Raw genomic sequence first — 27,477 nt, 5'->3', positions numbered from 1 at the left:
TCAATACAGAAAACTACCATTCAAATTTACTCTTGTCTTCCTGGTAAGTTACTGAGATCCTTTTAGGGTTTGCTACCTGGGGATCTTGGGTCTGAGGCATTCTGGCTGGCCTCTGCCTCCCAGGATCTATAGTGTTTCAAACCTGCTATGTTTATTTGCAGACACCAAATAAATACAACCACCAATATCATAAGCTATTCAAGGACATCCCGCCAGAGGAGACTGTTCTGAAAGGTGAGCTAATTATACCATTTCAGCCTAGACTGTGTAGTTGACTAGATCACAGAGAATCTCTTGGATATTCCTACTCTGAGGTGGTCAAGTAAGAGGCCTTTCTCTTGGTAGTCTTTGAGAGGCAATGCACAGTGGAAAGATTTGGAGTCAGTATGAAACTTCAAGTCCTGGTTCTGACACTTCTGACCAAGGGCTAGTCACTTTTATTCTCTGGGCCTTACCTTTCTCATATGTAAGAAGAGGGTCTTGAACTACTCCAAGGGTCATTCTAGCTCAGATGTGCTAGGATTTTATGGTGCTGGTAGATGGTATTGGTGGCCCTTGAACATTTGTTGGTCCCTATTTTTCTAAAAATATAAAAAGGTTTTACTGAGCTAGGACACAGAGTTGAAGTCTTAAATGTTTCTTGTAAATTGCAAATGGCTTTATAAGTGTGAGTTTTTGTTATTGTTCTTGTTATGGAAACTGCTGAGTTTCTTCCTCACTACTAATATTTTTCAAAGGACTTTTCCTGCACAGTACCACTGTGTGAGGGTAGCGAGCCAAGGGCTTAGTGGGGCCTCTTTGAGGTAGTGATGAAAGGTAGAGAGCAAGGAATAGTAACACCAAGAAAAGGGCTTTGGAGGTAGAGGAAAAAACGATGATTGGAAATTATGAGTGAGTGAGATGAGTATGGCAAGCAGAACAATGTAGCAGGAAGGAAGACATGATGAGATTTTTCTGAAATGGTCTTTGAAAGGTATCTTGGAACAAAGGTTCCAGGATTCTGAATGACAATGGGCTACTTAGGGAGAATGGAAAAGTTTTGTGGGGTTTTGGGGAATAAGGAGGGTATTGTTGGAGACAGAGGAGGGCAAGAGGTAGGGTTATATAGGAAATCTTATTAAAATTTTTTAAATTCTGAATTTAAAAAACACCAAATAAAACAAGCATTTCCATATTTTAAGTGGAACAGAGAAAGAGGACTTTACATGAAGACATAAATCTCTCTTAAATACAGGTCACTTTTCCTTTTTCCTTAATATACGTTATTTTTTTCCTTAATAATACAGATTGCTTTTCCTATTTCTTTAATAACTTCAACATGTAGCTGTCCTGTTTGTGTTTCTTGCTGGCTTGCCTTCTGAACATTTTCAAAGGCTTCAATAACCCTATTTTCTTTCTTTTCTTCCTTTTCTGGGATAATCTCTCACTGTGTCTCTTATTCTTCCCACCTCCCACTAAAAAAGAAGAAGAAAAAACAAAACCCTTATAACATATTGGCCGTATCCAAAATTGTTTGTGTGAAGACATACTTTTTAAAAATTTTTTTTGCTTTTTTTTGGAAGGCAATTGGGATTAATGACTTGCCACAATGACTTGTGTTAAGTTTCTGAGGCTGGATTTAAACTCAGGTCCTCCTGACTCCAAGGCTGGTGCTCTATTCACCATACCACCTAGCCACCCCTTGAAGAAATCTTTAGAGACTGACAAGAACAAAGTAGGAGAGACTGAAGGGGAAGGTGATGACAGGTTAGAGAGCAGGGTCTTCTGGGCCCTGTTTCTGACTTTGTGGTATCAGGTGGGTGTGATAGGATCACAATTTAATCAACCAACCAACCAATAAGCATTTATTATTTCTCTGTGCCAGGCACTGTGCTAAGGGAAAGGGATACAGAGAAAGGTAAAAACAGTCCCTGCCCTCATGGAGCTTACATTCTAGTGGGGGAGAGAATATGTAAATAATTAGGAACATACAAACTATATACAGAAAAATAGAAAGTAACCCTTGAGAGAAAGGCTGTAGCAGCTAGAGGATGGAGAGGATAAAAAAAAAAAAATTCCGAAGGCAGCCTTGGAGCAAAGTCATAAAGAAAATCAGGTTTACTAAGAGATAAATACAGGTAAAAGAGAGTATCCTAGTTATGGGGGATAGAGTGTCACAGAGGAGGGGAATCTGTATCTTTGCCTTTGCCTCCTGGGAGGTCCACTGGGGAAGTCCAAAAAGAACTGAGGGTAGAAAAAGCTATAGGATGAGTTTCATCAGAGAGCTGGCCTCCCTGGTTCAGGGAACAGTGTGTGTGTGTGTGTGTGTGTGTGTGTGTGTGTGTTGGATCTCCAGCCTTGGCTTAATATATTCCATGTAGTGGCTGGGGGCCCAGGGCCTCTCTCTTTTCATACTGTGTCATCTGACTTAAGTCTTTTGTTTGTTTTTGGTGACTATGGGTCTATATATCTTTGTATTTCTATATTCCAGTGTGTTCCTGTGCACTCCAAAGGGATATCCTCATACAAGGTCGTCTATATATCTCCCACAACTGGCTCTGCTTTCATGCCAGCCTCTTTGGGAAGGACATCAAGGTATGGTGGTGCTGCCCCCTTTTGGGGACTCTGTCTGCAATCTCTGGCATGTATTGCAACTGACTGCTTAATCCAGATAGTCTGCTCTTTGAAACTAGATATTTTATGGATTTTTTAGCCACCTCCACAGCTAAAGGTATTCAGTAAGTATTTGTGAACTGAATGAATGAATAGCTGTACAAAACATAGTCACTGTGGGCATCTCAGCTCCTATCAGGGGCTAGAGAAGTATGTTAAGGAATTGAGTCCTCCCTTGCATTCTGCTTTCCCAAAAACTTTGGAATGAGAGACCCCCTAGTCAGGCCCCTCTCATAGTGAGCGGACATCACAAACACCAGGTAGGGTCTAAATTGGTCTATCTGACTCCACTAACTAATAAGCCATGTCCAAAAAGTCCTATGAGATCCAAAAACAAGATTTTGAATCATTAAAATTTGGCCTAGTTCTTATATTCTCTAATCTTTCATAGTGATAACTACCACAACATGGCTAACCATGTTTTGGATTAAGCAAACATAGTTCCTGGCCACTGGACTAGCCAAGATCATTCTGTGTATGTACATGGCTTTTCTCCATCAAAAATGGAGGAGTGGGAATCAGGCAGTGGACCTTTGGAAGTGCTGGAGTACGTGTCTAGTTGTAAAGGGGGAAGGGATGGGAAATAGTTATTTTAAAGGTGAAACAGAAGAACTTTTCAGCTTCTCTGTAGGTTACATTGTTCTCACAAATGGTCCTTGTGGGTGGACACGTGAGTAGACAGCTGTAAGGAGATTATGGAATGAACGAAAACTGCTTCTTGACTCTATCAGCAACAAGAAATAGAAGGATAGGACTGGGGGAAGAGAAAGGGAAAGCTAAAGCATAGATACTATAAAAGGTAGGATCACCCCCTACAGAATTTGTTTTCCTTTGCCCAGTTCCCAGCCATCAGGAGCTGAATATGTGTGGGGCGGTGCTGATGATGTAGGGGATGGTGCCTTCTGACAAGGTGCGGGAGGAGGAATCCCAAGAGAAACTTGCTTGTTTCCCTTCAGGTAGTCATCCCTGTGCTGTCTGTCCAGATGATAAAAAAGCACAAGATGGCCAGACTCTTGCCCAATGGACTGGCTATTACAACGAACACAAGCAGGAAGGTCAGTGAGTCTCCACCCCCCATCAGACATCTCTCCCCTCTTCCCTGTGTTAGCAGGTATCACCCTTTGAAGACCAGGCATTGTTGAATGGAGGAACCTAGGTGGCACGGTGGATAGAGTGCAGGGCTGGAGTCCGACAGACTCATCTTCCTGATTTCAAATCTGGCCTCAGACACTTGCTAGCTGTGTGACCCTGGGCAAATCACTTAACCCTGTTTGCCTCAGTTTCCTCATCTGTAAAATGATTTGAAGAAGGAAATAGCAAACCACTTTTGTATCTTTGCCAAGAAAACCCTAAATGGGGTCAGGAAGAGTCAGACACAATTGAAAACAACAATTGTGTGTGGGTTAAAACACCTATCCAAAATGTAATCAGAAACTCAAGAGGCTTCTCAAGGTAGGAACAAAAAGGATGTATTCAGTTCTTGCAGGAAAAGGGTGTCACCTCCACCAGGACCAGCCAGTGGAGGGAGGCAGGTTACAGAAAGCAAACCAAGGCTATAGAGCCCAATGCAGACAGGCCCTCCCACGGACCTTGCCCTCACTGGCTGAGAGCTCGGAAATCTACCTGGATACAAGGAGCAAGGAAACAATCTCCAACCAATGAGAACCGATGGAAGCATCGAAGACCTTATCTGGCCACAGGTGACAGAAGGGGAGCCCAGCTGGAGCTCAGGGCACTGTCTCCACTGTGTGAGTGCTCTTGCTCACTCCTCTCCTGGTCCTACGAGAGCAAGCAGACATGATGAGCCCACAGATCCAGTACTCTGCATGCAGAGGGCCTAGCATCCTGCATTCCCACGCTCTCTCCTGGAACACCTCTGGGACAACAGCTTGTCTTCACAGAAAAACTGAATTGAAAGCCCAGCCTTGAATTCTACGAGGCGTCCTCACCATGCCCCCCACAGCTGTTACACAGCTCACCACCACCCCAGGCCAGCTAGAGCTCCCCACAAAGGCCAGCATGGCCCCACATGCCATCCTTCCTCTCACAGTGAATTGTTATGTCAAATCTAAAAATGCTTCTTAAATTATACTTTACTGCTGGCACAGAGGCCAATTACTCTGTGCCCCTGCCGTCCTAAGCTATGCCCAGGGATTCTAAACTATGGAGACGGTACTTCTTTATCCTAAGAAAAAAAGAGTTGCTGAAAATGGTCATTATACTAAGAATAATTGTGCTTTATTACTTTCTATGATAAGTAGGTTGCTTTTTAACTTGAAGTTCATTTCCCATCTCCCCCCTCCCCCCCCTCCCCGCCTGGAAACCATGCTGGAAATTGGCGGTTAAGATTTCTAGGCTAGTCCATAAAAACTATTTAACTCAGCATGATATACAACTATAGAACTAATCATATTTAATGTATTATTAATAGTAATATTCCAGATTGATTCATGTGATGGGAAGAGAGCATGGCAGCTTGGGAATACTTGTGCCCCTTGACCCAATAAGACAGGCTGCTCAGCACAAAGACTCTTGGTCAGGAGGGAACCTGGGGGACTTGAAATGGGGTCAATTCCTTTACTATCCCTCTTGTCACTTTCCCACCTTCATTTCTTCCCACTTACTTTTCTTCCCCCCCCAAAGTTTCCTATGTTTGTGCACATAGACACCCTTAATACCACTGAGGTAAGACTGGAGCCACTGTTTTCCTGGGCTAGATTTCTTTCCCTTCCCAGCTGCCAACCTTAGCTCTCACTTACTCCTCAGGTCAATGGCACAGAACCTCCAGCTCAGTGTGTGGCTGACCTGTGGGTCAGGATGTTTGCACCTCTTGGCATTGGAGGTGACCTCTCCAGACCAAACATTCTCTTCATGATTGAGGCAGCTTTTGCTGTAGGTTCAGTAAGAGGTGATCCACCCAGCGGCATGCGGCTGTGGGTCAAAAATCTGTATGCCCCTGGCAGGTGTCATGTACAAGGGAGCACGGTGATAGAGAAATCAGAACACAAATTAGCACCTGACTTTTAGCCCTAAAGCCAGATAAACCTAGATCCTGCAATCCTTTGGGCAAAAGCAATAAAGTTCTGATCTGACCCAATTAATAAAAAAAAATAATTATTAAGTGCTTACTATGTGTCAGGCACTGTGCTAAGTTTGGGGATACAAAGAAAAAGCAATATAGCAGTCCCTGCCCTTAAGGAGCTCACATTCTTTTTGTTTGTTGTTTTGTATTTTAGAGGGGGGATGTTGGGGCAATTGGGGTCGAGTGACTTGCCCAAGGTCACACAGCTAGTATGAGTTAAGTGTCTGAGGTCAAATTTGAACTCAGGTCCTCCTAAATCCAGGGCTGGTGCTCTCTTCACTGTACCACCTACCTGCCCCAGGAGCTCACATTCTAATGGAAGACAACATATATAAATCAAAGCCCAAATCTCCTAAGAGAATTAGATCCTACCCAGGGCTCACCCATGTGTAACAAATTTATAAATATTTTTTGGCCATTTCACCTCCCCTGTAAGCACCTATCTCCCATCCTTGGCATTCTCTAGCCTTGCCCCTCTCTTCCTGATGTTCCATTACTAAAGGGTCTTAATGTTATCAGTTTATTGTCTGTTTCAGGTTTGGACAGCCAGTAAGGCTTACAGTGCCCCCAGCAAGGTTTGCATTCTCATGGGAGACCCTGGAAGTTCAAAAGGTCTTCCAAATTCAAAGGGATTCAAATGTCTCTAGTGGTTAAATTGCAGCCATTATGATAGGCCTATAGAAGATATATTTTTAAGCTATATGTGTGTGGGAGCATTCACAGCATTCCTTGACTGTATCCTATGGCAGATTATCTTTCTGAGGCCATGTCTGAGGGACAGCATGACCAGAAAAGGTATTGTTGGCCCCCTTTGCTCATTGCTATTTCTCTTCTGGATCCTAGTATATTTTCGTGTCACTGATCTCAAGGGACAGCGTGTATGATGTATTGAGGAGAGTCTGCACCCACCTGCAGGTAATGTTGGGTACCGGCTTCCTCTGGGAGCTGGCCCTGCCTATAGCATTAGTCCTATGGAGGGAGCTCTTCTCACATGTTCTCTCCCTGAGCTAAGCCTTTTCTAAGGGAATGAAATTCCCACTCTTTCTCTGCCCTAATTCATGGGGTAGTATACTGGCAAGCAGAAGACAGGGAAAGGTGGGGAGGGCAAAGGAGAAGGTAGAGTACCCCTGCGCTGGATCTTAAGGGACTAGCACTTCCTATGAAGGCCATTCCTCCCCTTTGGCAGAGTGGGCTATTTGAATGTTTCTGTGCTCATGGATGTACATTATGTGTATGTGTTGCCATCCCTGTGTCTGTGTGTATGTTCATCTGCTTTGAACTCAGTCTTATCTAGTAAGCTTAGGTTTCTTCTCAGACAACCAGAATGGTTTCTTTTCCCTACCTTCACCTTCATTTACAGCAAGGGTCCTTAACTTTTTATGTTTCATGGACCTTTTGGAAGTGTTTGGTGAAGCTCATGGACCCCTTCTCAGAATAATGTTTTTAAACAGGTAAAACAAAACAGAAGGGTTGACAAAAGGATACCAATTTTATTTTCCTATCCAAATTCACAGACTCCCTGTAATCTGGGATGATCTAAGGTGCTATTTACTCCAGGTGAAGAGCTCTTGATCCAGGTCTTCCAACCTCTATTTTAGGCTTTGGAAGCAGCAAAAAATAGGAGGGAAAAGAAGGATAGAGGAAAGGAAAGAAGGGAGCCCTAGAACATTTCCCCCCTGGAAGAACGGGAGCAGAATGAAGGTTCTGATAAAGAAGCATAATTAGTTGTCTCTTTTACTGTGAGCCTTGCTCCCCGACGTTAGACTGGGATCCCCAGGAGCTAGACCCTTAGGATTTCTCTGGAAATGAAGCCCATGGAGCTTTAGTTCTGGAGAGACAGTAACGGTTACATCCTTTATTCCACAGCCTTCCAGTAAGAAGAGTCTGAGTCTAAGAGAATATCCAGATGAACCGGACTCTGAGTCTCTGGTGAGATTTGCCTGTGGGAGCAAAGGGCTGTTGACCCACAGGGACTCTGCAGGAATGTGAGCATCTAGGGAACAACAAGGTTACCTGTTTAGGGGACCAATTACAAGGGAGTTAAGGTTCGAGATGGCTTTGTTCAGTGCCATCAAAGTGGGGACATCTGTTAGCAGAGTTGTTAATTAGGGTCCTGTTTAAACTCCATTGTCACCTGTTAGAATTGAACTGATAGTGTATCCCACTGATTAGTGTGCATTACTGGGAGGAAAGCTTGCTTGGATTTCCTAAGTATGTATGAATTGTTCTTTTCCTTTCATTCCTTAAGGAAAAGTCCAGGGATGGGGAACCTGTGGCCTCAAGGCACATGTGGTCCTCAAGTGTGGCCCTTTGAATGAATCCAAACTTCACAGAACAAATTCCCTTAATGAAAGGATTTGTTCAGTAAAACTTGGACTCAGTCAAAAGGCTGCACCCAAGGACCTAGAAGGCCACATGTGGCCTCGAGGCCGCAGGTTCCCCATCCCTGGACTTTTCCTTAAGGAATAAAAGGAAAAGAACAATTCATACATACTTAGGAAATCCAAGCAAGCCTTCTTCCTACTAACTCACAGTAATCAGTGGGATACACTATCAGTTTTGCCTGGACGTAGAAGGGCAGTACTAGAACCAGGAGGTAGAAATTATACAAAGGTAGGTTTTTGGCCCAATATAAGGAAGAACTTTTTTTTTAAGCAACCAACTTTCTAACCCTCAAATTCTATTTCCTCATGTGGAAAATAAGGGAAAATGAATTGGATGAGCTCTAAGGTACCTTCCATCTCTAGCTATGATCTTATATTATTTCATGACTGATTCAGAAGACCAGGGTTCTAGTTTTTGCTTTCTGATTTACTCATTTTGGCAAGTCACTGCCCCTTTCTGGCCCTTATCTGTAAATTGAGAGGGCTGAACTAGACCTCCTGTGGTTCCTATTTCACTGGATAATTCTCTAAGTTGTTAAATTATGGGATGATCTTTCCTAAGACAATCACAATAAGAAACTTAATCAGCAAGTTTCCATAGAGATTAGGGATAGGACCCTAAAGACTATCACTGTAAGTTAAAGATGGAAGGGTTTCAGAATGTTATCCCTAAGAATCAATCAATAGATATTTATTAAACATCAACTATGCACCTCCTATGCTAAGTCCTAAAAGTGAAATGATACCTGCTATCAAGTAACTTACAATCAAGCCTAGGGAACCAAAATTTAGATCTATAGGGGTATATAGAATAGATACGAGGTAATTTGGGGGAACATCTGGGAGGATCAGAAAAGGCTTCATGTAGAACGTAGAATTTGAGTTAAGCCTTGAAGAAAACTAGGGATTTAAAGAGGTGCAGATGAGGAGGGATCAAATTCTAGGCATTGTGGATAGCCAGTACAAAGGCAAGGAGATATAGTGCTGTGTATTATGAAGGAGACTGGAGTCTCCTAGTAAGAAGGCCAGTTCGGCTGGACTGTAGTATGCCTGAAAAGAGGAAGTGTAGACAAGGCTGGAAAGGTAGGTTGGAGCCAGGTTGTAAAGGGATTTAAATACCAAACTAAGGGTTTTATTTTGATCATAGAGGTAATAGGGAGACACTGGAGTATATTGAGGAAGGGAGTGACATGGTCACTTTAAGAACATCACTTTTGCTGTTGAGTGGAGTGGGAAGAGCCTTGAACCAGGGAGACCAATTAGAAGACTACTGTAATAATCCAGGACAGAGGTGATGAAAGTCTGAACTAGAATGGGGGCTGTGTGAGTGGAGAGAAGGAGAAAGTGATGTTGTGGATATAGGAATATCAAGAAATAGTGACTAATAAGATATGTGGGAAGGGGCGGCCAGGTGGCTCAGCGAGTAAGAGCACTGGCTCCAGTGTCGGGATGACCTGGAGATCTAATCCTGGGCTCAGACACTCAGCACTACACCCAGAAATAACTGGCTGTGTAACCTTGAGCAAGTTACTTAACCCTGATTGCTTTAAAAAAAAAAAGAAATAGTGACTAATAAGATATGTGGGAAAAGTGAGAGTCAAGCATGATTTGAAGTTGCAAACCAGGGTGATTGCAATGATGGTGATGCCCTCAATAAAAATAGGGAAGTTTGGAAGAGGTTTGTAAGGGAAAGATAAAGAGTTTGATTTTGGACATGTTGAATTTGAGATGTCTTTGGGACCTTTAGTGAAGTTTTCAGTAGGTCATTGGTGAGGAGGGACTGAAGCTCAGGGGAGTGACTGGAGCTGAATATATAGATCTGTAAGGCATCTGCACAAAGATGATGCTTAAACCATGAGAGCTACTGACAGAAGCATTTTTCCATTTCATTTTGCTCTCCTGATAGATGAGGCTTCCTCATGCTTAAGGGACTAATGAAATCCCATGTTTTCTCTGTCTTTCTGGTAAGATCCTATGTCCAAATCTGGTAGGGCTAGCAGGGCTTAAGCAAAGTTCAGTGACCATCCTATGTCTAGGTCAGGTCCCCCTGTATGTTCATCAGAAAGACTCTGGTGCTTTTCTCCTTTCTGTTTTTGTTTTGCTTTACCATACCCGTGATTTCTTCTGGGTGAGGAACTCCCTCCTCTGATACAGACTGGCAGCTGCTCTGCAGTTTAGAATATTGGAAAGCTGCCTAGGGCACTGAGGGATCACTGGCCAGTGTATGTCACGGAAAAAGTCTCCAGTCACCCTACTTCCCTTAGCCTCCAACTTTTTTTTAGCCCATTAGCCTACCCACTTAAGAAAAGCAGTGGCTTCTTCTGTGAAAGGTTGCTCTCTTTGGAAGCTCATGTGCCAGCATACAAACTGCCTTTAGATGTCTTAAAGAGGAACCTGGCTATCCGGTATCATAGAACAACATGAGAACAGAAGGTATGGGGCAGGGGGCGGTTTGGACTGGAGAACTAACCTGAGCAGTGGCTTAGAGATGATACTGACAGGAAAAGTTTCTAGGTACCGAGCATTTAGCTAAGAGCATTGGTTTTAATTCTTATGGAATATTTGAGGAGGTGTCGAATATACTGATTCTTCCTAGAGAGTCATCTAAATGTGCTCAGGAGTCTAACAAGGATTAGGGCAAACTCCACCTGGCTGATCCGAGGCAGAGCATGACTTGCCTTTTTGGATTCAGCTGAAGGAAAAATGCTCTGGGCCTGGTTAATTTTTAAGATAGCATCACATTCTACATTAGCAGCTTTCAGTGAAATTGTTTTCCATTGATACAGGGAAAATCAGGAAGGTCTGAAGAAGGGGAGGGCTTATGAGTGGGTTGTTTATAATGTCTTGGCATTGCTCTGACTAAAGGGATAATGGAACTGGTACTTTGGGGCATTTGGGGGCCTTGCCTGGGTCTGTTTCCAGCTTACACTGAACCCTGGCATAAAACATATTCCAATGGAACTTTCCTTATCCACAGCAGGAAGGGCATTTATTCACTTTTACTTTAAAGATTCAAAGAGAGCTGGTTTGAGTCAGAGACAGTGAGAGACAGTGAGCCTGGAAGATGGTAGGAGGGCATCTCCTTGTTGCCATGGTGATGGCTTCCCACAACTCTGAACATACCCAGGGTAATGGTTTTCTGAGAGAACTTGGAGGCCTTGGCCCAATTCCCTATCTTAGAGGAGCCTCCTGGGCATGGGGCGGTGGTAACTGTTTTGATGGAAGTGGTGAGACCAGGATCTCTCTCCTTCTTCATAGGAGGGTCTTGTTCCAGAAAGGAAATGGAGAAAGATGTCCCCAACTTCATTGTCTCTGTCCCTCCCTGATGATGTCTTCCCCTGCATTCATCGGGGATCTATGAACAGCCTGGGCACCAAGGAGAGCTCTTTCCCCTCTGAGAAACCCCTGGCATCTGGTGAGCTGGGGAGGGGCTGGGACAGGGTTAGGGTTGCCTTTGATCCATTCTCCCTTCTCCTCCCAGCTCATTTGTGTAAACTTCTGAATACTGATGAGTCTAGAAAATGGAGGAGGAGGAAAGGGGAGCAGGGAGCTAAAGCGAAACTAAAATAAAAATATTTAGACTTCGTGTCAGGGAGGGAAGGCAGTCTTTTATGAAGAGTAGGATAAATCTGTGTGACAGGCCTCTCTGGGTAATCTGCATCAACACTTACAGAGAACCGACAATTGTCCCCACACCCACCTCTAGTTTTATAGTGTTAACCATGGTGGGGAGGGAAGCTTTCTAAGAGCTGTCTGGGTACTGCTCAAAGCCTTGCAACAAAACCCATATTTAAAAATCCTTATTCTAGTTAAGAACCCAGAGAAACAAACTTGGTTCCCTGGGAAAGGACTGGAGTTGGGATTCCTTGGGCTGTATCCTAGTGACAGGACTTTATGCCAGGGAGGCTTGTCTTTTCTACAACAGCTCCTGAGGAGATTCTGTGCTGTAATGGGAGTGGGAGCTGGGCACACCACACTTATGGGTTCTGCTGCACTTCCATTTTAGATAATGCCATCCACACAGAGGAGGAGCTGGAAGGGGAACCAGAGGGCAGCCCAGAGCTGAGGCCCTGGGATTATCAACTGCTCAAGGTCTTCTTTGTACTGTAAGTGATATATGTATACATGCTGTGAGGAACCCCATGTTGGGGGTGAGGGCCTTTGGGTATGGTGGGGTGGTCTCAAGAGCCTTCCCTGGCAGGTGAGGAGGAAAAACAGCCCCATAGAGGTGAAGCAGTTTGACTAAGGTCACAGGGCTAGTTTGCTTTCTTATTTCTTTTAACTATTTTTCCTGGTACCATGAGGACCCAGGCTCTCCCTTAGGATTTCTCCTGTGCTCATCTACACATTGTAGATGTTTGTAAAGGTCACCTCCCAACTCTTAGTGTACGTACTTATTCATTTTCAAGCTAACTCTTGGATATTGTAACAATAATGTGCACTGTGGGTAACATTCCTTACATCTCTTGTGAGCCTTGATAAGGATGACTCCACTGCCTAAGTAGGAAGGGAGCACAGGCACAGAGCCAGGGGATGGCTAGAGTAGTAACATGGGAGTTCTCACTGGAATCTGCTCATTACCCCCCTTTCCCCACTCATGCCACAAACTTTGGACTTGATTCCTGGCTTTCACCTGCATCTACTCCAGAGGTATCGAATTATCTTTTTTTTTTTAATTAAATAAATCAGACCTACAGATACAGGGAGAGGAATTCCCCTTAAACAAATGCAATCCTCACTTTTGTATCCTGGCAACTCTTGTCCATATCCACAAGTTCTTCATAATGAGTCCACTTAAGGGGCTAGGGGTTCCTCTAGGTTTTTAACATCATACAGGTACCAATGAAGTAGTTAGGCTGTCCATATTTTATCCCTTATTCTCACTACATGGTGGGCTCACTACCTTTTATGACACTTCTTGTCATGGCCTACTTATCACCACGTTCTTTGAGTTACTCACAATTTGACTTTTTTTGGGGGGGGAGGAGGAAGGTAGGGCAATTGGGGTTAAGTGACTTGCCCAAGGTCACACGGCTAGTTTTGTGTTAAGTGTCTGAGGCCACATTTGAACTCAGGACCTCCCGACTCCAGGGCCAGTGCTCTATTCACTGCACCTCTTAGCTGCCCCAATTTGACTCTTCTTTTTGAGAGACCTATGCCTGTCTTAAAGGCAGCTAGGTGGTTAGATAGTGGATAGAATGGTAGGCCTTGAATCAGGAAGATGTGGGTTCAAATCTGGCCTTAGATACTCCCTAGCTATGTGACCCTGGGCAAATCACTAATGTCTGCCTCAGTTTCCTCAACTATAAAGTGGGGATGATAATAGCACTTACCTCCTAGGATTATTGTGAGGATCAAATGAGTGATTATTTGTAAAGCATTTAACATAGAGCCTGGTATATAGGAGGTTCTTAATAAATGCTTGCTTCCTTTCCGTCCTCATATGACCTGTGGTTTTGGGGCAGTGAGATAGTACAATGGATGGAGCACCAGACTAGAATTAGGAAGACCTGAGTTCAAATCTAGTTTCTGATACTTCCTAGCTGGAAGACCCTAGGAAAGTCACTGAACCTGTTTGCCTCAGTTTCCTCATCTGTAAAATTGGGAAAATAATAGTACTTACTTCCCAGGGTTCCTGGGAGGATCAAATGAAATATTTGTAAAGCAGTGTCTGGCACATAGTAAGTGCTATATAAATATCAGCTATTATCATTATTACTACTATTATCTTGCCTTATATTAACAACAAAAATACAAAAGATTATAGAATTAAACGCTCAGTTTTACCTATCAAAGACTCTTCTTTGACCTTATCATATGTGTAGGAAATGCCTTGATGGAGGAGAGCCTTTAAGACTGCATTTTGCTTGGTAGAATCAAATAGTTTTCAAAATAATCAACAAACAAAAATAGTAGGAGCACATATGCTTTGTGCCTTTCAGTCACTTATATAACTGTAAAGAGGTGGTCTTCTATAATGCTTTTTGTCTTCTCATTTCTTCCATTTTAAATCCATTAATCTCTTTTTAAAAAGACATGATCCGTGACAGAATTTCCTCTGTGGAAGCCCAACTGTTCCATTCTCATTTTTTCATCAAGGTCATTTTAGATACATATATAGATCAAAAGTAGGTATATGGATTGGTAGTTATTGGTAGCCTTTTGACCTTTTAGCTGTAGTAATACCCTCTATGATTTTTTCCAATTCATTATCTTCCCCCTTTTCAGATATCTTAAGAATTAGTTTCTCAATATCCTCAGAATTACATAGCCTTTATCACCAACTTCTCCCATATTAGAATGTAAGATTCTTCCCTTTAGGAACTATCTTGCTTACTTGTATTCATTTCTCCAGTGCTTAGCACAGTACCTGGCAGTAAGTACTTAGTAAATGCTTTATCTAATCTACTTATCTATATATCTAGTCTAATCCAACTGCTTTTTTTTTCCATTTTCTTTAATGCCATTTCCACTTCTTCATATTTCACATCAAAGACTGAGATGTTTTGCTGTCATGGATGAAGAAAATAGTTATAGAAATGCTACAACCATTTTATATCTGCAATTTCTGCCTGAGGGTCCCCCTGGTCTCATTAGTGACTGCCTTACCTGGTCTATTATTTCAGGGAGGCCTCTGAACTGCTTCAATTCACTCTTTATTCCTTGGCCATATTCTCAACAACAGTTTTACCACTGGATTTATACTTTCCCCTACACATCCCAGTTCTTGAACCATAAAAGGCATACATATGTCAGTCTATGACTCTATGATACCATTCTTCATCCCTGTGACTTTCCTGACCAAAATGACCCTCCTTAACCACAATTCCTTTATGTATATTATCTTACCCTATTATAAATGTAAACTCCTCAAAGAGCAGGACCTGTCACTGTCTTTGTACTCATATCTCCTGCTCTTAGCACATAATAAGAGTTTAATGCTTTTAAATTGACTTATTCCTACATATGTGGGAAGTTTCCAGTTTCATCTTTAAATGGTCTTATGATGATTTGACTTAACTGAATCTTACATGAATTTGTTTTTTTCCTTCACTCACTTCCCTATTTCATGAGGTAATAATCTCCCACTTTCTTCCCCTGTAAGATTCTACAAAACTGGTATTGTCCCTTCACTGTTATCTCTCTCCATTTGGCAAGGACATAAAATGTTTCTTGGCTAAGACATTTTCTGGGCTTTTTTGGCCTTGTTATACCAACTGTTTTACATATGTAGGAACTGATGTTAATGTCTTTTCCTTTATCCATTTTCCATTTTTTGGTTTTAGTAGTTTGCTTTAATAGGCCAGACAGGAACTATTTTTATATATACACATGTATGTATATGTCTATATATGTGTGTATATATGTATATTACTATATATGTGAATATATGTATATTTCTATATATTACCATTTCTTCTGAATTGGTGCTGATTTTGATCTTTATTCTGGCAAGTCAATGGTCTGACTGAAGAAAGATAGCTGATTTAGGAATGACTCCTACATCAACAATCTGTCCACAAGGGTAAAATGTCATCTTTTGTGATGCTATTCAAGGTTTCTTGAAGAAAATATTCCAGACTTATAGGAATGAGACTTTTATTTTTTGCTTTTTGGAGGGCAATTGGGGTTGTGACTTGCCCAAGGTCACACAGCTAGTGTGTGTGTGTGTGTGTGTGTGTGTGTGTGTGTGTGTGTGTGTTAAGTGTCTGAGGTCAAATTTGAACTCAGGTCCTCCTGACTCCAGGGCCGGTGCTCTATTTACTGCGCCACCTAGCCGCCCCTGCATGAAACTTTTCTACCACCAATAAGCCTTTACCCTCTTTTATTTCTTAATCCTGAACCATATTTTCATCATTTCCCTTAGGATATGCCTTCTGGTTCTATCATTATCTTACGTGGCATTTTGAATCTTCCCATCTTCTCAATGTCCACTTTTGCACTGATGTGACCAAATATTAAGGGATGTGTTGACTTAGGGTGGAGAATCTTGGGAATTTTTTGTGAACTTTCTCTACCTCTTCATCCTCTGCAATAAATGTTGGTGCATAAGTCCTTTTCATTTACTCATTCATGGTGATCTTTTTGCTTGAGTCCATCATGAGCACTGCCAGGTAAGATGAACATGTATCTGATGAAATGACATTTCTTCTTGTCCTGGGGTGAATGTTGAAAGCAACTCCACCAATTTCTGTCTCTGAGGACTGGTCTACTTAAGTTTGGAGGGGATAAGCACCAGAAAGTTGGCAAGTGGGTGATGTATATTTTTGGCTATAGAAAATCATATAACTTTTTACCAAGAAATGAAAAAATTATCATTTCTCCAATGATAAACTCATAGTCATCTTTTCATAGCTGGTTTTATTTAGAATGGAAATGTACCAATGTTTACATAAATGTTTATTATCCTAAAGATGGGGTGAGTCTTAGCACCCTCCCTCCAGGGTAAAGGAGTTATTAGGACTCATGAAATCTCAGGCCTTGGGAAATATTTAAACATTAGTTCAGCACTAGAATCAACTCAAAGGACCTGAGTTCAATTCTCAGCTTTCCCTCTTACTATCTGTGTGACCTTGGGCAAATTTCTTAGCCTTTCTGGACCTCAGGATGACTTCCAAAGACCCTTCCAACTATAAATTTATGATCCTATGATCAAAAAGACTTATTATATGTGGGGAATTTTTAGTATGAAAATAGGTTAATTGCCTTCTCACTTCCCCCCTTCCTCAAGTATTTCTCCTTTCTCTCTTCATCCTGGGAGTGTTCAATACCCTTAGGCCCTCTATGACAGCATTTATGGGTTACATCAATATACTTAAAGCTCAGGCTCAAGGAAATCAGAGCATTGCTCACATTTAAGAGCAGGGAGGAGTATCACAAGGATACTGGTCTAACCAAAATCTATTAGAGCTCTTTAACCCCCTTACTGTCTCTCAGCCACAGACATGTCAAGAGTAGCTTCTGAAAGAACAAAATTATTTGAAGGGAGTTAGCACGACATAGTAGGAAGAGCTTCCTATTATTAACATCTGGGTTATAGTCCTGGCTCTCCTACTGGATGGCTTTATGACCTCAGTCAAACCACTTGAACTTTTGGAACTCTATTTCCTCATCTCTGAAATGGGGATAATAATACACAAGGATCATATAAGATTACATGTAAAGTATTTTTAAAGTGCTATGTAGCACTTTAAGGTGTTACTATTATTATCAGCAGCAGTACTATAGAAAAGTCCTGAGAACTGTGAATTCTAAAGATGCTATTCATGATCTCAGGATGTGAGCTGAGGGAGTGTGGGAAGTAATCTGTATTGCTCTGTAGCTTCGGAATGGAAGCATTTTTGTTTTAGTTTTGAGAAGCATAGAGACTTGTTTTCTGTAGGGGTTGGTCTGTAGAACATAAATGTATTGGGGTTTAAGTTCCTTGTTTCTAAAAAAATCTTTATCTGAAGACTAAATTAGGCTACAGCAGGACAGCTGAGGGGCCTGGCAGCCCCTAAATAGGGAGTGAAGGTGTTGAGAAATCAAAGATAAATAAACATACAATGAGAGTATGAGGGTATCTGGATTACATGGTTCTCTTTCTTTAATATGCAAACTTCCTAGGCTTTGTGGCTATTTTTACTCCAATATTTATCATTTAAGCCTTTCTGGGCATCACTATAAGTAGTGTCACTCAATTGGCCTTCAGGAATATGGGACTTGAGGCTCAGAAAGTCACTCAGTACCCACTAGACCTTGAGACTAATGGAGTTGATCCTAATGGATGTGGTAATAGAAGACAACAACCCTTATAGATGCTTGGCTGGGTGATTCCCTGGTGTGTGGTAGGTGACTGTAGTTTATTGTGTTAGGGGTCTTGTTCCCCTCTTTCTATTACCGTGTTTCCCCGATAATAAGACACTGTCTTATTATTTTTTTGGACAGAAAAACACCAGAGGGCTTGTTTTCAGGGGAGGGCTTATTTTAATGAACATTGACAGCAATTTTAATAAACAGGTAAACGTGAACAAAAAAATGTACCTTTATTCAATAAGCAAATCACTGGGGAAGAACAGGATGACGCGCTCACTGCTGCAGCTCTGATTGGATGCAGCTTGGAGCGCGGCGTGCATTTCACGGGGGGGGGGGGGGGGAGACGGGGGACGGTGCATACAGACGGTACCGTAATGTAGCGTGTAGCACAGGGGATCACCTTCACTACAGTAGCAATCTCAATAGGGCTTATTTTCGGGGGAGGGCTTATTTTAGAGGAATCTTACACAGTAAGGGGAGGGCTTATTTTCGGGATAGGTCTTATTATCGGGGAAACACGGGTAGAAGGAAATGAGACTTCATTTGAGAAGTGCACCCAAGTTTCTTCTGAAAGGCTTTGGTCTTCTGTTCACAAAGCCCTTAATAGTCTGAAAAAATCAGAGATATGGGATTCTTTTCTTTGGAGGGATTGATCCCAATATTGTTTGCTCTCTTGTTACCCTAGGATCTGCCTCCTGGTTGTATCATCATCCTACATGGCATTTCGAATCTTCCGGCTGGAGCAACAACTGTACTCTCTGAACTGGGACTCTGTTTCCCATAGACACAGGTGAGATTATTCTCTTCCCAGGACCCCAGGGAGACTCATGAAAAAGTGATCCAGACCAAGTCCTTATCGTCCTTTTGGGCTCCAGGTGGGCTATGATCTGGGGCTCCTTGACATCCAAGCAGGCCAAAATACTTGCGCGCATGCGTGTGCGTGTGTGTGTGTGTGTGTGTGTGTGTGTGTGTAGGGAGTGTGTGTGTGTGTGTGTTTTGTGTAGGGAGGGTATGGGCAGAGAAGGCTAAAAATCCCCCTTGGGACTTGGATCGTAAGGGACGTGTCTATAAATTCCTATGTAGAAAGTGAAAGTGAAGACTGGAAATCTCTTCCTGCTATTTTCCTCTTACTCAATCTTCTACCCACCCCCACCCCAATCCCTGAACTCACCCACTCTCTGTTTGCTGGTTATTACCTTGAGTCTTGGGTTCTTTCCCTGTGGCAGGTGACAGCAGTGGGAGTTCTACGTGTCCCATTTCCAAGAAGGGAGCCCTTGGTGTTGAGATTCCAACATAGTTCCCCCTCAGTTTGTGTTGCTGAAATGCCGAGAGTCTTGATGCAAAGAGTTCTAATTTTCCTGCTACCTTGAATGCCTGACCTGAAGTACCTGTTTATGAAAGAATCTTCTCCTAGTCTTATTGGAATCAACTCAGCAGATGGAGAAACCAGCTGTGGGATCCTGTGCCTCAGTTTCAGCTACTAGGAGCACGTAGGAGAAACAAGCTAAGCTGCTTCTTAGAAATGGGTGCTCTGGGAAGGCAGAGTGTTTATTGGAAAAGCTCACGGTATTTGGGCATCAGGAATAGGGTCTCATCAGATAACTCCCACTGTTATGTCTCTCACTCCAGTTGTCTATGGGATCTAAAGACTGAATGTCAATACTGCTCATTCCTTTTGCTTCCCTTCACCCGGAGGCCTCAGCTGTGCCCAAAAAGAATCATTTCCTCTGCGGCCTCTGGAAGTCTTACCCAGACCCAGCTGAACATCTGAATCCAAAGGGGTAACCGATGCTGGGGTAACTAGCCATGAGCTCAGGACAAAGCTGACTTGGAAAAAGGGGAGACAAACTATGCTTCTTAAGTGGAGGGGGAACAGAGGCAGCAACAGAAGGTGGGTTATGCTTGGACTTGTAGACAAGCCTAGTTGTGCCTGGCAGCCTGGAGCAAAGCTGTAAGGGCAATAAGGAGAAGATCAGAGGGCATGCAGCAGCTTCTGAGGGCCATTTGGGGAGCAGTAGGCTGTGGGAGGAAAAGGAGACATCCCAAAGGATTTCTTTGCTGAGTCTGTGTCTATGTTAATACCATTTTCTATACTTCACAAGGAGGCCAGGGAATAGACAGGCCAGAGGCAACTAGCAAATAAGTCAGGGCCAATGTTTTTGCTTGAACTATGTGAGTCATCGTCAGAGCTAAACTTAGGTATAATAAGCAAAATTAATAATTGTGCCTTTAATCTATACTATTCTTGAAAATACATTTTCAGCTCTCTTTCATAAATGGGACCCTGGATTACTGCTTCATTTTCTGGAAACTTAAGCTGGCACTGATTATTAGGGAAGTGTAGCCTTCACCTAGGAGTCTCCTCTGGGAAGAGTAGACACCCATCCCATGGAGAAAGGGAAGCCTGTTTCACTTCCTCTTCCCCCACCCCCAAATTCCATTTAAATAATTTACAGCATCATTTCTCAGGCTCAGGTGCTTCTTGGCTTTGGGCACCCTGTTTTAAAGACTCAATATGGTTGATGTTTGAATTAAAACAGCTCCCAGATTTTTCTTTTTGGATCTTCCAGCTTTCTCCCCAAGTCCTTCTGATCAAGAAGAGTTTTTAAGGAAACAACTTAATAATCCTGATCTTCCCCTCTTTGGAGAAGGGAAAACAATTTTTGATCTCCCAACAAAAAATAAGCCCACAACCTCTTCCTGAGTGCCCGAGAGTTGGGAGAAGCAGAAGGAAATGAAGCTGGCTAAAAAAGTGGCAAATGGTATCATGAATCCCAGTGCAACAGACTTGATCTCACAATTTCCCCCATTGAGCACCCCACCCCATTCCCTATTCCTGTAGTTTCCATTTACTCCCTTCCCTAATCTTTGACTAGCTTAGCCCCAGGGACAGGCAGGGAACCTACCCTCTCTTCCTAACATTTAAGTTCAGGCCAAGAAAGAAACTGAGGAGAAGGGAACATGTCAAGTGCATCACAGATGATAATAAAGAAATTCCCACCCTGTGAACATTGTTAACCATCCTCCTCTTCCTCAAGATTTCTGAGATAGGCTCTTTGACTACTTGGGATGTTCCTTTTTGGACACTGGGGAAAGAGAGTGGGAGTATCAAACTTGGAAGTGAGTACATAACTGAAAGGGAGCCCCAGCTTCCTAGGATACCCAACAGGCATTCCAGAGAAAGGGTGGGGTGGGGTGGGGAAGAGATGCTTGTGAAACTTCCCTAATTGAACTTAGTAACCTTAATCAGTGCTGCTGTAAACACTAACATCCTGCCCCTTCTGAGGAGCTCCTGGATCTGTCACACTACCTCCAACTCTCCTCTTGTCCTAGTCCTTGGAGGATCAGACAGCACTGGGAAGCTGAAGCCATCTCAATCCCTAGAGTGGGAAGGGACCTCAGATGTTGCCTAGTTCAACCAGTACCTGAAGCATGAATTCTCCACTACAGAGCCTTCAGCAAGTGGCCCTCCAGATCTCTCAGGAGAGCAAGCACATGACCTCATGCAACAGCCCACTTAATTTCTGGAAAGCTCTAAGTTAAAAAAGTTTTTCCTTATATTGGGCCAAAATTTGCTTCTCTGCAATCTCCACTTGTTGGTCTTACCTCTACTTTCTGGGGCCAAGAAGAATGAGTCTAATCTCTCTTTGAAATGAAAATCCATCAAAGAGTTGAAGACAATGTCCATATTCTAAGTCTTTTCTGCAAACCAAACATGCCCAGGACTTTCAAGTTTCCTTACCAGCCCGAGTAACATTCTCAAGATGTGCTTCAGCATGTCCATGTCCTTCCTCAAATATGGCACCCTAGACTGAACATATTCTAGATTCTATTTTCTGACCAGGACAGATTATAGCAAAATTCTCATCTCCTGGATTCTGGACACTATTATTCATGTAAATGTAGTAGAAAATCACCTTATCTCTTTTGGTTGCCACATCACACATTGACTCACATTGCAGCCCACTAAAAACTCCATATCATTTTCATATGAACTACTTTCTATTAATGTCTCTCTCCTTCTCTCCTCTCAACTCTGACCTGGGCAGCTGATTTTTAAAATTCAAGTATAGCACTTCATACTTACACTTCTTAATTTCATCTCGTTAGTTGGTGGACAGCAGGATTGGTAGCTGAGCACTAGGGGCAATATGGAGTTTTCTATTGTGATAACTTTGTAAACTATAAGTATTTATTATACAGACATGCTTTGAATTAGATGTTCTTTTGATTTCCCGGGAAGATGATCCAACCAGATTCTTTGTTGTCTGGGGAATGTGGGTGGGTATTGCTGGGAATATTTCAATACAGTGTAATGTAAACATAAGAAAATATTTAAATTTTTTTTAAAATCTGATTTTGCTTGTTTTCTGTGGCCTGTTATTGACTCTTCTGATGGGTTTCCCTGCACCCAGAAAGTAGTGGGCCCCAAATCATCTTCCTTTCTATTTGTTTCTGCAAACCCACTGGGAATCTAACCCAAACTTAAATTTTATGGGGTGGGATCACTACTGGAAAATACTACGACCAGAATCAAAGCTTGTCTTACTACTCATATTTCCTAAGAGTGGTCACTCATATTGTATACCTCCATTTCCCACATCTGTCATATGGAGCCTATAGCATTTTGTAAGAATGCATAGCACGCTGAACTTGGGTTAGGTTTGACTCTCAGCTAAGAAACAATAACTATCTTAAGTTTCTTTGTGTATAAAATGAGAGATTTGGACTCAATGATTGCTAAGGGCCCTTTTCAGCTCTAAATCTATGACCCTGTAATATGAAGCCCACATTCCAGCTTTAGATTTGGGTGAGTTTAGAGCTGGTTTAGGTGGAAATTTAAAGTATCAAACTCATCGGTATACCCTATGATCCTTACCAACACCCTAACCCTGGATTCAGAGATTAAATTCCAAATGAGGCAATGCTACCATTCCTAAGATGTCACTACCCCTCTGAAATATGCAGGCCTGTGTACTTCAGTTGATACTTGAGTGTGGGTGCTGTATCCAAGTGTTTTTGTCTTTGCTAATCTCTAGAGATGGTCAAGATTACCTGATGATATGACCAACTGGTATGCACATTACACTTCTTCCCAAGAACTGGAAGCACATAATTAACAGGACCAGTTAATCTCCATGCCTCACCTGGGGGGATGGGAGAAATAAATACAGAAGATTCAGTTCAACATTTATTTAGCATTTACTGTGTTCAAGGCATTGGGCTAAGTGCTAGGGATATGAATCTTTTTTTTTGTTTTGGAGGGGGGGAAGACAGGGAAATTAGGGTTGACTTGCCCACGGTCACACGACTAGTTTTTTTATGTTAAGTGTCTGAGGCTGGATTTGAACTCAGGTCCTCCTGACTCCAGGGTCAGTGCTCTATTCACTGTGCCACCTAGCCACCCTAAGGATATGAATCTTAAGATGTTTTTCTAGGGTTCACCAGTAGCAGCTAATTCATGAAGGGGAAAAAATTCTGAGGAAAAATTAGATCTAAGAATGGGGATGGGTTAACTATCAATGAAAACTGTTCATTTTACTGAGGAAGAAACAGGTTCAGAGAGGAAACTGACTTGCTATTGCTGATGGGGTGGGAAACTGGTGGCTGGCTCATTTACTATGGATCCTCAAGATGGTACACAATGAAGAGAGAGAAAAATGTTGGTAAAGAGAACAATTAAACGTAAGTAGTAGGAGGACATGGCTCCCTGTGAAATGAAATTCTTGTCCCCTGTTGTCCTGGGAATAGGAATGTTCCTGACTAGGTTTTTGGAATGAAAATTTTGGTAAGAACAGAAATCCTACATTTATTTCTAAAGGAGAAAACTAGCCCTGGCATAGAAAGCTACATGCCTAAAATTTTAAAATTTAAATTGTCAGTGGACTCAATGGGACGTCCAAAGCTTTTATTTTCTCTTTTTCTTTGTACTGAAAAAGATCTCAAACCCTTATGACAAATCTGTAGAGTCAACTCAAACAAATCCTCACACTTGACCATGTCAAAAATGCTTGTCTGATCCTGCATCTTGAATCCATCCCCATTCAGAATGTGGGCAGCAGAATTCAGCCTCAGTCCTTTGGACTTGGGGTTGGTCACTGAACTGATAGGAGTTGTTAAGTCTTTCAAAGTTGTCTTTAAAATGTTACTGTATAAGTTGTGTTCTTGTTTCTGCTTATTTCATTCATCAGTTCATACAAGGCTTCTCAGATTTCTCTGAATCCTTCCCTTTTTCAGTTTCTTATAGCACACTAGTGTCCCATTACATTCAGATACCATAACTTTTTTTCAGTCATTCTCCATTTGATGGGTACCTTCTTAGTTTCCAGTTCTTTGCCACTAAAAGAACTGTATGACTATGTTTGTACGTGTGAGTCTTCCCTGTTTCTTTTATCTCTTTCAGGTATAGGCCTAACAGTGGTATAGTTGGGCCAAAGGGACTGTATAGAGGAATGAGGGAGGGAACAAACATCTAATAAGTACTCACTGTATACCAGATACTGTGTACTTTATAAATATTATCTCATTTGATCTTTACAACAACCTGAGATGTGGGTGCTATTATTTTCAGAGGAGTAAATTGAGGAAAACAGGGTTAAATGACTTACCCAAGGTCCCACAGCTAGTTAGTGTCTGAGGCTGGATCTCAACTCAGGTCTTCCTGACTCCAGGTTTGGTGCTCTATCCACTGTGCCATCTAGCTGCCCTAAAACTACAGGTCATGTTCAGGAAGGAAAGAAGGAAAGAAGCATTTATTATTTACCTCTTATTTGCCAGTCACTGTGCCAGATACTTTTCTAACATTATCTCATTTGATCCTCACAATAACCCTGACAGGTAGGTGGTATTATTATCCCCATTTTACAGTTGAGGAAAATGAGGCAGACAGAAATAAAATGACTTGCCCATGGTCACAGAGCTAGGCTGTGTCTGGGGCAAGATTTGAACTTGGGTCTTCCTAACTCTAGGCCTATCACGCTATACTGCCATACCTATTTGTCTTAGTGGTTAGGATGAGTGGAACTGAAAGAGAACTTGGATCATGGGCCACATCACAGGACAAAGTTGCAAACAGTTTAGGAAACTGAGTATGGGCACTTGAGAAGGGGACTGCCCTCTTTTTAAAATCCTACCTCCCCCTCTAAGTTTTAGGACACTGTCCTACCACACATCTAAGAAGTCCTGTCTTGGGAAAAACTCTCAAGAGGGCACCTTCAGCCTGTCCTGGTTGTCACTTTTCTGGAAGAGAACAGTTCCTAGTGCCGTACATGATTACCTGGGTTTTATCATTGGGCATTGACTGGGATGGCAGACTTGTGAAGCCGAGGGTGCGTCAGTGTCTTTGAATGCTCTCAATGGGAATATAACTTCTATCAGTCCACCAGGTGGCAGCAAAGATCACAAAAGGGTTTCCAGGCCCAAAAGACCCCATGTTGAAACTCTTGTCTTAAACCCAGGGCTTGGCGGCTGGCAGGAGGTGCAGGTTTCATCCTTCCTACTAGGAGATCCTCCCACAGTGGTTTTTCCCCCACCTCTCTCCACCCAATGCAGGGGTGTATCCTGGTCTGGCCTTTCTGAACCTCTGCACCTACAACTTGGACAACCTGGCTCCACCTACTTTCCCAGAATTATAATACATTATTTCCCTCACTGCACTCTTCAGGAAGTTCTAGGAACTCAGCATGCCTTCTCCTTGGCTTAAATGACTTCCTCCTCATCTCTGCCTCTTTCCTGGCTTCCTTCCAAGCTCAAGTGCCACCACCCCCTGTGCCTTTCCTGATCCCCCAGAAGCTGTCTCCTCTATAAAAAGCACTTTGTCTCTATTTTGTATATTCTTATACCAGTATGTTATCTTCCCCAATAGGATATAAGCTCCTTGAGGACAGAAACTAACACATTTAGGTCTTTGTATAACCAGCACTTAGCACACAATAAACATTCAATAAATACTTACTGATTGACCCCACTATGTGCAAAACACTAAGCTAGGAGCTGAGGGAGATACAAATATTAAAAAAAAATGTGGTCTATGCCATCCATTCATTAAACATTTATTTTCTGCAGTGATATGCTACAATCTTAGAAATATAAAGTACTTTAAGTCCTTATAAGAAATACAAAGTGCTATGAGAGTTCAGAGGAAGTGCTCACTTCCTTCTTGGGGGGTGGGGGTGGTAAATGAATACATGCCCACAGCTACTATCCCATGGAAGAGGAAATCCATCAGCACGGAATCATTTGATCCTTCCTGGTTCCCACTTCCTCTTCTCCCTGCCGGAAGTTTCCTTTCTCTTTTACTTCCTCCTCCCCACAGGTAAATTAAAATAATAGCAACAAAAGCAATTTGTTTTGAACTTCTGTTTGGAGGGATTCCAAAGTTCAATTTGGAAAAAAAAAATGGGTACGGCTAAAGAAGGATGTTTGTGCCTCTGAATTCCCCTCCCCAAGAATAACCTTCATCTCCCAGGAATGGACTGCTCCCTTCATCTGCTCAGGCTTGACTAGCTCAATCTGGCTGTCAGATAAAAAGCATGAAGAAGAGAGCAAAAAAACAAAAACAAAAACCCACCAAACCCAGAAAACTTGTGTCAAGGTGAAGGGTGCATACATATGTATGTATGTTTCCTAGTAAGTTTCCTTACCCCAATCAGCCCAAGGGGATGGCCCAGGGTCTCAGCCATGTTGCTACAGTGACAGCACTCTGCTGGATGCTAGACTGACTCAGAAAATGAGAGAAGTGCCCTGGCTCTAAGGCAACTCCACCTTGCTGCATACTGAAGTAGATCCTTTTTGAATGTTACCCCAAGGCTCAGACTGTTCTTAATCTACCCCCACTAACCTTGATCTTTTATGTCTGATAAACTGGGAGAAAGGCAGAGGTTGCTTTAAAAAAAAAAAAAACATTCCCCTTAAAGGTCTGTTCCTGGTTTCAATGAGCAACCTTAGAGATGAAGGCAGAATTGTCAGATCCTGAGGAAATCAGGGCATGGGGAGGGGACCAAAGCCTAGGTTTCTCCCTAGGCTCTGACTTGTAATTTAACTTGACTCCTCCCCAAGAGCTCAAACTCACTCCCTTTAGCCCAGGTAAGTGCATAGTAAAATACCCAGCTTTGCCGTGGTTATCATGGGGTGTGGGTACAGCTGTGTCTACTTTAAGAACACTCCCCTTCTATTTATTGTCAGATCTTTATCTGAAAGGAGGGGTAAGGATAAGAAAAGAAAGTCAAGAAAGTTAAAGTATTATGTGGCAGTGCCCCAGAAAGATCTGCCCCTTTGTCCCTGAAGCTGTAACACAAATTCAGAGGAAAGAGAATTCAAATTCTAAATATGATTTTCATGCCACTCTTTTCCTATGGGTCTCAGCAAGGTCATTGCACTGAAAACTCCAAGCTGGCAGGGGGTCCTGGGCCTTCCAGGAAAAGTGATTTCTTCCTGTTGTTGCTGTTGTATAGCCCTCAGTGACACCTGGGGAGTGAAGAACACACTGCACAAAATATAAGCACTCCAGCTGGCTTTATTCCTGGTTTCCCTCTCCCAGAGGCTGCAGGGCCATGACCCATTCAC

At 42.5% G+C, this 27,477-nt stretch overlaps 1 protein-coding gene across 6 annotated transcripts in view; it reads left to right on the top strand.

Annotated features, from left to right (window-relative positions):
• Positions 1-22,270, top strand: part of GRAMD2A (GRAM domain containing 2A) — a 90,536-nt gene extending 68,266 nt beyond the window's left edge. For all 6 annotated transcript variants that reach the window (XM_069067285.1, XM_069067284.1, XM_069067287.1 and 3 more), the window contains 9 exons: positions 162-234; positions 2,471-2,574; positions 3,609-3,707; positions 6,578-6,649; positions 7,601-7,663; positions 11,377-11,533; positions 12,125-12,224; positions 18,599-18,703; positions 19,140-22,270. In XM_069067285.1, coding sequence (XP_068923386.1) covers positions 162-234; positions 2,471-2,574; positions 3,609-3,707; positions 6,578-6,649; positions 7,601-7,663; positions 11,377-11,533; positions 12,125-12,224; positions 18,599-18,703; positions 19,140-19,143 — 777 coding nt within the window. In that variant the 3' untranslated portion in view covers positions 19,144-22,270. The remainder of the gene's footprint in view (positions 1-161; positions 235-2,470; positions 2,575-3,608; positions 3,708-6,577; positions 6,650-7,600; positions 7,664-11,376; positions 11,534-12,124; positions 12,225-18,598; positions 18,704-19,139) is intronic.
• The last annotated feature ends 5,207 nt before the right edge of the window (positions 22,271-27,477 follow it).

Source organism: Petaurus breviceps, unplaced genomic scaffold (genome assembly GCF_028583685.1).
Source record: "Petaurus breviceps papuanus isolate PSGF00001 unplaced genomic scaffold, PetGlider_PUasm1.0 90740, whole genome shotgun sequence".
NCBI lineage: Eukaryota > Metazoa > Chordata > Mammalia > Diprotodontia > Petauridae > Petaurus > Petaurus breviceps.
This window is presented reverse-complemented; position numbering and strand designations above follow the sequence as displayed.